Source organism: Saccopteryx bilineata, chromosome 4, assembly GCF_036850765.1.
Source record: "Saccopteryx bilineata isolate mSacBil1 chromosome 4, mSacBil1_pri_phased_curated, whole genome shotgun sequence".
Classification (NCBI taxonomy): Eukaryota; Metazoa; Chordata; class Mammalia; order Chiroptera; family Emballonuridae; genus Saccopteryx; species Saccopteryx bilineata.
Window position 1 is genome coordinate 195,738,866 of NC_089493.1, and position 13,928 is coordinate 195,752,793.

The 13,928-nt window shown below is 53.7% G+C and overlaps 1 protein-coding gene across 2 annotated transcripts; it reads left to right on the forward strand.

The window, feature by feature from the left end:
- The first annotated feature begins 602 nt into the window (after positions 1-602).
- On the forward strand, positions 603-13,301 carry INTS15 (integrator complex subunit 15). 2 transcript variants are annotated; one of them, XM_066273397.1, is made up of 6 exons: positions 603-1,128; positions 1,642-1,863; positions 3,135-3,300; positions 8,580-9,104; positions 10,272-10,311; positions 12,499-13,301. In XM_066273397.1, the coding sequence occupies exons 1-6, from the start codon at positions 937-939 to the stop codon at positions 12,698-12,700; spliced, it is 1,347 nt and encodes a 448-aa protein (XP_066129494.1). In that variant the 5' UTR covers positions 603-936; the 3' UTR covers positions 12,701-13,301. The 2 variants fall into 2 exon arrangements, with proteins under 2 accessions (XP_066129494.1, XP_066129496.1); XM_066273399.1 differs by having other exon boundaries at positions 603-1,098.
- Positions 13,302-13,928: the final 627 nt, after the last annotated feature.

Below are 13,928 nucleotides of genomic sequence, written 5' to 3' on the forward strand. Positions count from 1 at the left end.
GTTTTTTCTGCCCTATTTTTAAAATTCCAAACTAACTCCACTTAACTCAGTACTGAGAGATGAATGCTGAAAAAGAGATGCCTGGTAAGTGCTGAGGGTTTATAGGAGCCGGATACCTAGGATTCCCACGGCCCTCCCAGGCCACTCTTGAAGGAATTGGGGACTAGGGACTCTGGGGACAGGAACTGGGAGTCAGGTAGGGAGGCAGCATTTGTCATCGCAGCCCTTTGAATCCAGAGTAGATGGACTCTTTCAGATGAATTGCTGAGGTCTGAGCCTGCGCCCTGGGGCACCACCCTGTCCTTACTGAGGGGAAAGCAGGGTGAAGTTGAACATGTAGGCTTGGAACCCCAGCAAAGGAAGCAGAGAAAGGAGCCTCAGCCCGGCTTGCGGGGGCGGGGCGGAGTGTGGGGAGCGCAAGCCCCGATGAGGATGAGCGTTCACCGGTGGCTGTGGCAGCGGGGCTGGGCTCTGCACCCGCTGGGCCCCGGGACCGAGGGCGGTCTCGTGGGGCGGGGGCGGGTCCTACGGAGCGGGACGTGCCTCCGGCCGCGGCGTGTCCGGGCCGAGCCGCCAGGGGGCGCCGTCCGAGAGCGGGCGCTCGCCGCCGCGGACCGTGCTTGACCCCTGCGGGCCTCCGTCGCCGCGCTCGGCATTTCCCTGCTGTTCGGTTCCGCGGCGTCGGGCTCCCGAGGCTCTCTGTGGCGCCGCAGTCGCACAGCCGGTTTCCCGCTGGCTGGCGGCGGAGATGGCGCCCTAAGCGAGCCCAAGCGGGGTGCGGCGGGCGGGCCGGGCGCCGCGGCCCAGGCCCGGGTCGGCGGGGCGGGCGGCGGCCCGGTCGCGGCCTCTTTGTCTCCAGGGCGGCGGGCGCGTCCGCGGGGCTCGGGGCGGAAGTCCCGGCGCGCTCCGGGGGCCCCGGGCCGCAGCGGCCGCGCCATGAGCGACATCCGCCACTCGCTGCTGCGCCGCGACGCGCTCAGCGCCGCCAAGGAGGTGCTGTACCACCTGGACATCTACTTCAGCAGCCAGCTGCAGAGCGCGCCGCTGCCCATTGTGGACAAGGGCCCCGTGGAGCTGCTGGAGGAGTTCGTGTTCCAGGTGCCCAAGGAGCGCGGCGCGCAGCCCAAGGTGCGGCGGGCGGAGCGGGCGGAGCGGCCGGCGGCCCCCGCGCCGGGAGCAGCGCGCGCCTGCGCCTCGTCCCCGGTCTCGGTGACAAGTGTTAGCCAGACCGGAAACCCTTCTGTCCCGGCTCCCTTCTCGCCCGTGGCCCTGCTGTTTGAGCAGTAGCCCGAAGCCTGCCTCCTCGGGAGTCCTGAGCGTTGCTCAGCTGTGCTCCTCTTTGCGGGACGCGTGAAAGCCACGCTCCGGTGGTGTTGAGGGCCTCTGATCGAGAGTCTCGAACCTCCGTGGTTCATTCTGAGCCTCCCCCCAACCCCCACCCCCGGGACGATGCATAATGATATCTAATGACAGTTCCTGGAATTAACAGGAGAGAGCTACTACTCCCTGGCACCTGGGCTTTAGACGGGGGTGAAAAGTTCCCTGGGGAAAAGAGTATATACTTCCTGGGTTATTATGGTCGGATTTCATCTGCACGTTCCAACTAAATTTCTCATTGCTTCTCCTGGGTTTGTTTTATAGAGATTGAATTCACTTCAGGAGCTCCAACTTCTTGAAATCATGTGCAATTATTTCCAGGAGCAAACCAAGGACTCTGTTCGGCAGATTATTTTCTCATCCCTTTTCAGCCCCCAAGGGAACAAAGCCGATGACAGCCGGATGAGCTTGCTGGGAAAACTGGTCTCCATGGCAGTGGCTGTGTGTCGAATCCCAGTGTTGGAGTGTGCAGCTTCCTGGCTCCAGGTAGTTCTTTAGAAATAGCTTTCTCCTGAGGGTCTCCGAAGAGGAGCTTCATGTCAGGAATGTTCAATTAATTGGATTTCTTGAGAGGCCTTTATTTACCACATTATTGTTTTGCTGTCACCATCTTGTGTGCTGATACTCTAGACCTCTATTTATGTATACACGGGTAGTAACTATTCTTGAGAAAACAGTAGTTTGTAATAGTAAATTAATTTTAAAAAGAATGAAAGAAAGGCTCCATCTTCAGAACAAGCGAAAAACCATTTTTCTTATGGAATGTGATAGGGAGGATTTTGAAAACAATAGCTCAGCCTGACTGGACAGTCAGCCTGTCTCCTTGCTCTTTCTTCTGGAGGCCACCTTGGGGCCCTGAAACTGTAGCATCCTGAGCAGCTGTCCATCGTGGCAGTAGGTACAGATCGGCATCTGAGTGAGGACAAACAGCCAGGGAGGGTGATGATGTAGGACTTTGAAAGTATTACGGAAACCTGTAAGAGGATAGAACTGGAAGAGAAATGGGGAGAATACTGCTCTAAATTTTGTGATAGTTCACAAATTCTCCTACTAAAGTTTTTTTAATTATTGATTTTCTAGAGAGAGTAATAAGAGAGAGGGGAGGAAGAAAAAGAGACATCTCTCTGTTCCTGTATGTGCCCTGACAGGAAATTGAACCAGCAACCTATGCATATTGGGATGACATTAACCAACTGAGCTATCCAGCCAGGGCCTAAAGCTTTTTAAAATGCTAGCAACTGTTAATTTTTACTGTTTGAGTCTCAGTTACATTGTTACAGAAGTTGTCAGGCATCATCTTTCCTAAGGAAACCTCAAAGCAAGGATCGGCAGGTTCTTTTTGTTTTTTTTTTTAAAGACATTATCCACTGATTTTAGAGGAGAGAAAGAGGTGAAGGGAAGAGTGGGAAGCGTCAACTCACATTAATTGCTTCTTGTATGTGCCTTGACCACGCAAGGGCCAGATAGCCTATATTTAGTTACAACGATTTAGCTCTGCCCTAGTAATGCAGTAACAGCCACAGACAATAGACGGACATGAGGGCTGTGTCAGTAAAAACTGCATTCACAAAAGCAGGTGGCGGGATGGATTTGGTCTGCGGGCTCTGGTTCGCCAACCTGTTTCAGAGTAAGCTGTTACCATCCTTACCCCTCCTGGAGGGGTTCTGCCCGTGCGGGAGGTCTTCACCAGGTGCACATAGCCACTCCTCCCCTGTCTCACGACATCTGTGGTCATGCGGACTGTGGCTTCTTTGCAGCGGACGCCTGTGGTCTACTGTGTGAGGCTGGCCAGGGCCCTCGTGGATGACTACTGCTGTCTGGTGCCCGGCTCCGTCCAGACACTGAAGCAGATCTTCAGCGCCAGCCCCCGCTTCTGCTGCCAGTTCATCACGTCCGTCACTGCGCTTTACGACATGTCGTCAGGTAAACACTGAACGGGTTGCTGCCCTTAGAGACGCTTCAGCCGATTCCACTAACACCCAGGTGGAATGTTCGGTGAATGTGTTGGTGGTGTTTTTTTTTTTTGTCTGAATTATGTGTTGTATTTAGGCTAAAAGCTACAGGAGTGGGCCACCTGGACTTCTGGAATTTGCTAACTGGGAGCTTTCTTTAGTGACATCCAGTTGCCTGGCTCAGAATGGTCCAAATGGCAAACAGCTTGAAAAGCTAGAGTCCGGTGTGTCTGGGAGAGACGTGGCTTTCTCCCTAGAATTGACCTGCTTTTTGTTTGTTTGTTTGTTTGTTTTTACAGAGACAGAGTGTCAGAGAGAGGGATAGACAGGGACAGACAGACAGGAACGGAGAGATGAGAAGCATCAATCATTAGTTTTTCGTTGCACATTGCAACACCTTAGTTGTTCATTGATTGCTTTTTCATACATGCCTTGACCATGGGCCTTCAGCAGACCGAGTAACCCCTTGCTCAAGCCAGCGACCTTGGGTTCAAGCTGGTGGGCTTTTGCTCAAACCAGATGAGCCCTCACTCAAGCTGGCAACCTCGGGGGTCTCAAACCTGGGTCTTACGCATCCCAGTCTGATGCTCTATCCACTGTACCACCGCCCAGTCAGGCTGACCTGCTTTTTATTTCTCATTTTTTTGAAGAAAATTGTGAACTTCAGGAAAGTTGTAAGAGTATTACAGCAAGCACCCATATAGCTCACCTAGATGCACCATTGTTAACGTTTGCCATACTTGCTCTCTCCTGCCCTTCTTTTCTGTACACACACACACACACACACACACAATTTTTTCCTGAACTTTTGAGTTTGTTGCTAATATCAGGTATTTAAGCATGTGTTTCCTAAGAATAAGACAATTCCCTTATATGATCATGGTATCATTATCACACCTAAGAAATTCAACATTGGGAGGAGACTATTTTTTTTCTAGTTTTCTGATGTGAGAAACTGGGTTGAGGGGGAGCAGACAGACAGACTCCTGTACGCGGTGGACCAGGATCCACCCAGCATGCCCACTAGGGGACGATGCTCTGCCCATCTGGGATGTTGCTCTGCTGCAATATGAGCCATTTTAGTGCCTGAGTCGGAGGCCATAGAGCCATCCTCAGCACCCAGGCCAACTTTGCTCCAATTTGCTCCCGCACTGATTCACTGTGGGAGGGGAAGAGAGAGATAGGGAGAAAGGAGAGGGGGAGGGGTGGAGAAGCAGATGAGTGCTTTTCCTGTGTGCCCTGACCGGAAATCGAACCCGGGACTCCCGCATGCCAGGCCAATGCTCGACCACTGAGCCAACTGGCCAGGGGAGAGGATACTATTTATTATCCTACATATAACCTGTATTCAGATTTCCCTGATTGCCTCAATCATGTCTTGTGTGTGTGACAGAGACAGAGTCAGAGAGAGGGACAGATAGGGACAGACAGACAGGAAGGGAGAGAGATGAGAAGCATCAATTCTTTGTTGCGGTACCTTAGTTCATTGATTAATTTCTCATATGTGCCTTGACTGGGGGGCTACAGCAGACCGAGTGACCCCTTGCTTAGCCAGTGACTTTGGCCTCAAGCTGGTGAGCATTGCTCCAATCAGATGAGCCCGTGCTCAAGCTGGCGACCTTGGGGTCTCGAACCTGGGTCCTCCACGTCCCAGTCTGATGCTCTATCCACTCTGCCACCGCCTAGTCAGGCTCAATCATGTCTTTTATAGCCTCCTCTTCGTCCCTGCTTTGGGGGATCAGGAGAATTCAGGATTCAGATCAGGAGTCCTACATTGCACAGAGCTGTCAACGTCACTTTGGTCTTTAAATCTAGAACAGCTCCCAGCATTTAAAAATATATGTCTTGTGAGATTGACATTTTAAAGAGCTCAGGCCTGCTGTTTTGCAGAATGACCCTCAATTTGGATCCCTGTGATTGTTTATGAGAAGATTCGAGGGAAACGTTTCCGGCAGCAGGAGTTCCTCTTAGTGATTGTCCTGGGTGCATCGCCCTCGGGGGCACGCACCGTGTCTGCTCTTGGCAATGGGTGTGCGACTTCCTCAGCAGGAAGCCGGGAGAGGTCCTCAAGTGGCCAGTAGATGGCGTTTGATCTCAGCTGGTAGGAGCCCTCGCCTCTCTCCTGCAGCAGAGCCCTCAGCTCAGATCACTTTTTTTATTGCAGACTCCCGCTAGAGAACAGCAGTGGAAGCTGAGCAGCCCTGGTTGGGTTGGGGCAGGGGCTGTGGCCCGTGGTTCCCACCAGGGGCAGTGAGGGGCCTCGCCCTGGCGACCAGCTTCCTCTGCAGCGCCTCCCGAGCGTGCTTTTCTGCATCAGGTTCCTCTGTCCACCCTCAGCGCTGGCCGCTCGGGGGCTGACACACAGTCTCTTTCTGACCCGGATTTGGTCGCTAACCTAGCAGCTCCGAGCCTTCAGTGGCATTTTCCACTTGTGTTCAGTCCAGCGTGGGCCTCCCAGCGGCTGCCCGGTTCTGTCTGATTCCCCTCTGACTTGTCACTTGTTCGTCTTCTTGAGAAAGTTCGTGTCGGGACACAGTGTGAACATTCGCGTGCCTGTCGTTCTCACCTGCTGGTTTCAGACTCTTCTACCCATAGCGGTTTCCCTCCAGGGTGGGGGCAGGGCTCGTGGGTGGGGCCCGTGGACGGAGCCCGCTGCTGGAGTGGCGTTGCCCCTTGCGCTTTCCTGAGGCTTCCTGGCAGCCACGCAGAGCTGGGAACAGTGTTCAGGCCTCTTGTTCTCCAATAGGAAAGATTTAATTAGACCTCGTTTACAGCATCCCAGTAGCCCTTTCAGTCTTCAGTTACTCCAGGCCAGCAAGGACCAAAATTGGCCTTAACGTTGGAAAGAGTTAACCTATGTATGGAAAAAGAAATAGTGTTCAGAGAATCCCACTAACGTTCTGGAATGGATGTGGGATGTGGTGTTTTCTCTCAAGCCAGTTTGCCAGTCTGATGTATCAGTGATTTTCTTAAACCACTTTATTGAGGTATGATTGGCATGTGAAAAGCTGTACATCTTTGGTGGACACAACTTGACGAGTTGGGAGAAACAGACACCGGTGGGCACACAGCAGTGGCCCTGGGGGCTGGGCCTGGAGTCCACTGTCAGAGTGGGGACGCTGCTGCTCTTGGGCACGTCTGGTGACAGGGCAGCATTTCTGGGGAGTCTATGCCTTCCAAACCACACAAAGGAAGCAGCTCCCCGAATCCAGCAGGACTTCCTGTGGCCTGAATAGTGCAGGGAACTTGGGTCTCCGAGTAGGAAGGTGATAGGAATTATTCACTCTCAGGTACATACTCACGTGTACACGTGGGGCACTCACACACACCCTGCCTTCTGGTTCTTGGCACCACTCGGCATAGATTGGGGGGGTTATGCCAGAGGCGTGGGTGTGAGACTGCGTTTCCCAGTCAGAATTGTCTTGGGGAGTCAGGGGCCAGACATAGGGTCGCCTGCCATTTACTTTGCCATGTAAACTTTCTGCTGCTGCCATCATTTCATAACAGAAGGGCAGGGGGTGTTTAACACTCAGACTTTAGGTAAACTCGTAGGGGAAAAGGCCAGCGTCTCCTGAGAAAGAGCACTTGGGAACCTCACACCAACCTGTGACTCACCCCACACTCTCCTTTGTCACGTGTGGCCCTGGCCGGGGCTCAGTCATGAGCTGAGGGATGCATAGCCCCAGAGATGGGAGGCCCGGGACCCGCTCCCACGCACGGCTACCCAAGGGTGTTGCGTGGCGACTCCAAGAAAGACCGTGTAGCCTCATGGGTAAGAGCCAGACCACCGGGGGCAGACCTGGGTTCACCACGCACTTTTGATGCGTCCTGGGAAAACTACTTAACATCACATCACTGTGCCTCAGCTTCCTCTGGGGTTTATGTGTTAATCTGTGCCTGGGACATAGTAAGCCCAAAATGAATGTCAGCATTTGTTTTTATTATTATTGTCTCTGTCTGGGCTGTAGAAGGTGCCAGTTTCTAGGGTCCCAGGAGGTCAGGCCGTGGTTACTAAGACGAGAGGCAGGGGTGGCCCTCCGCAGCTGACCCATCGTTGACTAAACTCGGAGCTGCTCCCTCAAGGCCCATGAAACTGTCCTGTACCCTGGAGGGGACACCAAACACACAGAAAACCTCACAAGGCAAGGGGTGCAGTGCGGTGGTAGTTTTGGACATAAAAAGTGTGGAGTTTTATTTATTTTATTATTTATTTTTTAAAGAGAGAGAAAGGGAAGAGAGAGATGAGCAGTATCAACTTGTAGTTATGCCAATTTATTGTTCATTGATTGCTTCTCATACGTGTCTTGACTGGGGGCTCAAGCCAAACCAGAGACTCCTTGCTTAAGCTAGGGACCTTGGGCTCAAGCCAGTGATCTTGGGATCAGGTCAGTGATCCCGCGTTCTAGCCAGTGACCCTGTGCTCAAGCTGGCAAACCTGCGCTCAAGCTGGGACCTCAGGGTTTTGAACTGGGGACCTCAGCGTCCGGGTTGGTATTCTATCTCCACTGTGCTACCACAGATCAAAAACCGTGAGATTTTGTCCCTGGCCGGTTGGCTCAGTGGTAGAGTGTCGGCCTGGCATGCAGGAGTCCCGGGTTCGATTCCCGGCCAAGGCACACAAGAGAAGCGCCCATCTGCTTCTCCACCCCTCCCCCTCTCCTCCCTCTCTGTCTCTCTCTTCCCCTCCCGCAGCCAAGGCTCCATTGGAGCAAAGTTGGCCCAGGGCTGAGGATGGCTCCATGGCCTCTGCCTCAGGCACTAGAATGGCTCTGGTTGCAACAGAGTGATGCCCCAGATGGGCAGAGCATCGCCCCCTGGTGGGCATGCCGGGTGGATCCCGGTCAGGCGCATGCGGGAGTCTGTCTGACTGCCTCCCCGTTTCCAACTTCAGAAAAATACAAAAAAAAACAACCCCCAAAAAACCGTGAGATTTTATTTAAAGTGACACACAGGATGGGTTTTCTTCAAGGCATCATGGAGTTCAAGGGAATTACTGAGTGTATAATATTTCTTGAGCGCTGCCTTGGCCAGACAGTCCTGTCAGTGAGGGCTGGGACTCTCACTGAATAAAACGAGAGTCCCAGCCCTCATGGAGGGGGTGTTCTAGCGAAAGAGACAGAGATAGATGAGCAAAGAAGCGGGTAATCTGAGTGTCAGGTGGTGAGTACTGAGAACTTAGGGGTCCGTCTCCCCTCCGCCCACTTCTGTCACTGGGGCTGGAAACCCTCCTGACTTAATGTGTCTTTGCAGATGACCTCATCCCACCGCTGGACTTGCTTGAAATGATTGTCACCTGGATTTTTGAGGACTCGAGGTTGATTCTTATCACTTTCTTGAATACTCCGATTGCAGCCAATCTCCCAATAGGATTTTTAGAGCTCACCCCACTCACTGGATTGATTCGCTGGTGTGTGAAGGCCCCTCTGGCTTATAAAAGGAAGAAGAAGCCCTCCTTACCCAATGGCCATGTCCCCACCAAAGATGCCCAGGACTCAGGGGGGATGGACAGAGACTCGCACCTCTTGTACTCAAAACTGCATCTCAGCATCCTGCAGGTGCTCATGGTGCTCCAGGTGCACCTGACCGAGAAGAATCTTTACGGGCGCCTGGGGCTGATCCTCTTCGACCACATGGTCCCCCTGGTAGAGGAGATCAACAGATTGGCGGATGAACTGAACCCCCTCAATGCCTCCCAGGAGATCGAGCTCTCTCTGGACCGCCTTGCCCAGGCTTTGCAGGTGGCCATGGCCTCCGGAGCGCTGCTGTGCACCAGAGGTGGGTGACTTCCTGCCTCGGCCTTCCTGGGGTTGGGGAAGCCACCACCCGTCCAGAGGAACACAGGGGCTCCTGGAAGACTGTTTTCTGCCTCTTTTTGGACTCCTTCCTCTTAGTGAACATGGGAGAAGTAGGGACATGTCCCAGGACAAACCCAAGCAGAGCACTGTGACCATGATCTTGGGGTGTCTCCTGCCAGGACTAGGGACTGACTCCTCGAGAGGTGTAGTAGCTTAATGTCTTTCCTCTTAGGGCATCTTTTTCTGCAGCCCTTTTTTTATTGAGACATAGTTTACACGCAGCAAAATGCATAGGTTTAAATGCATAAGACATGCCCATCACCTGTTCTTAGAGTTCCTTAATTCTCCTGCATTTCATTTTATGTGCTTGACTTCTCCTTTTCAGTGTTGGCTCCCAGAAGCTGCCTGTCGCCCCAAGCTGTGGTCGCTGGTGAGGGGTTTCCCTTTTTCTCAGAATCTGAATATCTTGGGCGTCTGATCTGCCCAGCGAGAGCCCTGCCTTAGGGCCCATTCCCAGCTTCTGACCACTTGCCAGTTAGAGCTGCCCCTTCCCTAAGTGATGTATTCTATTTGGGGCCTAGTTTAGCCCTGGCCAGTTGGCTCAGCAGTAGAGCGTCGGCCCAGCCTGTGGAAGTCCCGGGTTCGATTCCTGGTCAGGGCACACAGGAGAAGCACCCATCTGCTTCTCTACCCCTCCCCCTCTCCTTTATCTCTCTCTTCTCCTCCCACAACCAAGGCTCCATTGGAGCAATGTTGGCCTGGGCGCTGATTATGGCTCCATGACCTCTACCTCAGGTGCTAGAATGGCACCGGTTGCAACGGAGCAATGGCCCACATGGGCAGAGCATCTCCCCCTGGTGGGCTTGCCCTGTGGATCCTGGTCGGGCGCATGCGGAGTCTGTCTCTCTGCTTCCCTGCTTCTCACTTTGGAAAAATACAAAAAAAAAAAAAAAGGATAAAAAGATACAGTTTGGGTCCTAGTTTGTTAGAGCAAAAATCAAAAAGAAAGAGAATACAGCTCCTATAATGCTGGGGAAACGTAGAATCAGGTAATATTACTATCTCACTAACATCCTTGAAAAAGGTCAGTGAGCCTTTCACCTTATTTCCTCCTGTCTCCCTTAATTGTGTATCTCCTTGATTTCAGACGACCTGAGGACCTTGTGCTCCAGGCTGCCCCACAATAAGTAAGTGCCCTCTCAAGGCTTCTAGCTGGGTGTGCAGTGCAGGTGGGATGCCAGGTGGGGGGGGGCATCGTTCTGGTCTGTAGGGTCGAGAGCTGTATATAAGGAGCCCCTCAAGGACTGGTGATAAGTGGGGACAGACACAGCCGCATAACCCCCACGAGAGGAAGGCCCAGTAGAGGGTAAATCAACAATGAAAAGAAAGTCATTTTGTTGGAGTCAAGGAAAGAAACCAGAACCAACTTGAGAGTGGTATGCTCACCGAGCGCTGGTGCATGCTTAGGTGTTGTAGTGACACTGTGAGCGCTGTAGCCCTCTGGGAAATATGGCCGAGCCACAGCCCGAGGGCATAGTGAGTAGGTCAGGCCTGCACCTTGGCATCGGGTGGCACTGACCAGGTTCTGAACACAGGTCTCTCTGCGGTTTCCTGTGAGGCCCGGGCCCTTGATAAAGTAGGAGCATTGATTCGCCTGCTTCCCGGGGTTGTAGTAAGGATTAAATGGGGTGACCCTTATAAATTCTTTGCCTAATGCGAGCAAAGGGGACTCTCCGTAACGGGTGGCTATTGTCCTAATTTGGGGGAAGCTGTGGTCATGGTGGTGACAGCAGGAACACTGTGGCCACACAGCTTCTGGGAAGAATTCCAGCCTTGCTTCTTTGGCTCTGTGTGGCCTGAGTCGAGTTCCTTACCTCCTGCTGCCTCCATTCTCTCTCTGTAAATCTCTCTCTGTAAAATTGAGAAGAAAACAGTGCCTGCCTCCTGTCCTTGTTCGTCCGGTCCTACTGTCCTCCTGCCGGAAGAGTGTTGTGAGGATTAAGGGAGTAAGAGCACAGGAAGCACTTAGAACAGTACTTGTTATGTTGTAAGTAGCTGCGAGGTGTTAGCTGCTGTTACTTTTACTGCCATTTCCCTAATTTAGGAATTCTACTTAATCTGATTAATTCCACTGACTCCAAGAAGCAAAAAGCTATGTGCACAAAAATGTTTCACGCCAACACAGTGGATTTCAACCGCCAGTCTGCAGACAGGTGCCGGTCTGCCAGAAATTCTGTGCCAGTCTGTGAAAGAGTTGACCACCCTGATGTGTGCAGATGAGAAGGTCTATTGCAGGCCACCATCCGTCTGCTTACCAGCAGTTGAAAAACTCTGTGCTAATACAGTATTATCAGCAAAAACCAGGAGGCAATCTAACTGTCCCGCAGGCAGGCATGCTTAGTAAGTTGGTGGTGCTACATGAGGACAGAACAATGTATCCACTAAAAGTAGTCAGTGAGGCTGCTGGCAAGGGAAATGTCAGTGGTTAAAGGAAGAACTCCCCTGTGCCCTTTCGTGCACACACGCGGGGCTTAAATAAATGAAACGGGGGTAGGTTGGCTGATGTTCGGATGGTCGCCTTGGGCTTTAAGGGGTGGTGAGGCACCAGAGCTGGCGTGGGCAGGCAGTGTGGACAGAGGGCGAGCAGGCCAGCACTGTGTACGCTGTGTGGGCCAGGGCCGGCCTGTCTGCACGAGGCTGGCCGGCAGAAACAGAAATAGGAATAATTCGATGCCAAAGGATCAGCCAGATGCTAATTCACAGGCCACTGGTGAGGTAGCGGCAGCTGGGGGACCGCGTTCTCGTGCCCATGTGTATGGGAGGGGTGTCTCCAGGTCGGCTGTGCACGGGAGGCTTGGGCAGGTGTCCAGGTAGCCTGGGAAACGGAGAAGGGGGAACACGGGGGTTCATGGTGGAAGAAAACGACCGTGTCTGAGATTCTGTTAGTGGCGTGGACTGCTTGTCCAGAGGGCCCCCTTTCCCTCAGGACCCACCCTGTTTCCTTTCTTTTCTCTGGGCTTCCAGAATAAATGTTCCCTGGCATCTGGAGGACATTGTTAGTAGACATTGGGACCTTTTATCCTTCTTGCAATACTCTTTTTAGTGTTTCCTGGTCCTAGTGCGAATCCTGTCACCTCCTGCTCTTCCCTGGCTACAGGCCACCCACCGAGCCCCCTTCTCTCAGGCTCCCCACCTGGACGCTGGCGTGTCCTGGACCTGCACCCAGTGCCTCTTGGCTCTGCGTGAGGGCTGCCTGTGCCCAGGCCCTCCTGTCTCCCCCGACGGCAGTTGAGGGAATGGAGCCCACCTGGTACCGTGTGTCATGACCATCGTTGTTGGAGGCCGCATCCTAACCCTTTTCCTTGTGTTTGCAGCCTGCTGCAGCTGGTGATCTCGGGCCCCGTGCCGCAGTCGCCGCATGCAGCGCTCCCCCCTGGCTTCTACCCTCACATCCACACGCCCCCGCTGGGCTATGGGGCCGTGCCGGCCCACCCTGCCGCCCACCCCGCCCTGCCCACACACCCCGGGCATACCTTCCTGTCGGGCATGACGTTCCCGTTCAGGCCCATCCGCTAGGCCGGCCCCACCTACTGCCGAGTGGCACTGTGCCTTCAGCGCCCGGGTCGGGAAAGCCTTCCGGAGATGGGGACCGACCCCACAGAAGAGGACCTCCAGGGGGCAGCCAGGCGGCCCCTCCTCACCAGCATGAAGGTCTCGGGGCGGAAGCGCTGTGACGTCGTAGTCCGGGTGCCTCCTGCCTGGTGATATCCGCGAGTCCAGCTCGGATGGACAGAAAGGAAACGTGTCTAGTCCTCTGCAGAGCGATGCGGGCATCTTGAGAAGATGTCAGTTCTGTGAGCCTGTCGTCTCGTGTCATTTCAGGCGCACACGCTCTGCACCTGTGCTGTCGGGAACATGAGTGTGCGCAGCAGCATTTGCACGTCCACTTGTCTGGCTTCTTCCCTCGGGAATGGGATGTGTTCCTGCCATAGACTCAGGCCACTCCGAGAGCTCTGTGAGCTCCACGCCGAAGCCGGTGACCTGGGGCTTCCCCGCAGCACTGGGCCCCGCCCAGGACACCGCGATTGCCCCGCCCCCAGGAGAGCCCGTCTCCCTTCCACTAGGGCCTCTCAGATTTTCTTTCATATGTTGAAATAAATTTTTTTTTCTAAACAGTTTTATAGACTTTATGGAATGTATTTTGAGAACTTACTAAGTGTGAGCTGCAGTGGCTTCCGCCCTGTCTGCCATGATCGTGGTGAGAAGACTGGATACCACGTTAGCCACAGCTTTCGGCAGGCCCGGGGCAGACAGCATCCGCACCCTGCGCAGGGCCTCCGGGCGGCCATCAGGGCGCTGCTGGGCTGTTTGCTTCAGGTGCCGTTCTTCTTGCCCTCAGGTACGAAACAGCCCTCAGGCATCTTTTTTAGTACCTGATTAGCAGGTGCATGCTTTGAGTTGTCTTATTCATTTGGGAGGAAAGGAAGGTAACAGTGACCATGGGCTCCCCTAGGCCGCAGGAAGGAGTGAGAGATGGTTACAGCAAATGATGAGCATCAAGGGACTAAGGTTAACTCCTAGGGGTGACATTGAGCCTCGTGGCTTTTCCCCTTCTATTGCTTGAAGATGGGACCAAACCAGATTGCCTGATATTCTTGGGGGTGGGGGTTGTGTTTGTGTCTTAAGTCTACAGTTTAAAGCATCCCTCCAGATAAGGAGGCAGGTACCCCCTACGGGTCCTCCTCGCGCAGCCTGAACCTGGAGCACGGGCCTTTCCCAGGGTCCTGGGGCCCCATAGCCACTG

Coding starts and splice junctions, on each gene's coding strand:
- INTS15 (XM_066273397.1), top strand. CDS start 937: ATGAGCGACATCCGCCACTCGCTGCTGCGCCGCGACGCGCTCAGCGCC. Junction 1,864..3,134: donor GTGCAGCTTCCTGGCTCCAG/GTAGTTCTTTAG, acceptor GCTTCTTTGCAG/CGGACGCCTGTGGTCTACTG. Junction 10,312..12,498: donor TCCAGGCTGCCCCACAATAA/GTAAGTGCCCTC, acceptor TTGTGTTTGCAG/CCTGCTGCAGCTGGTGATCT.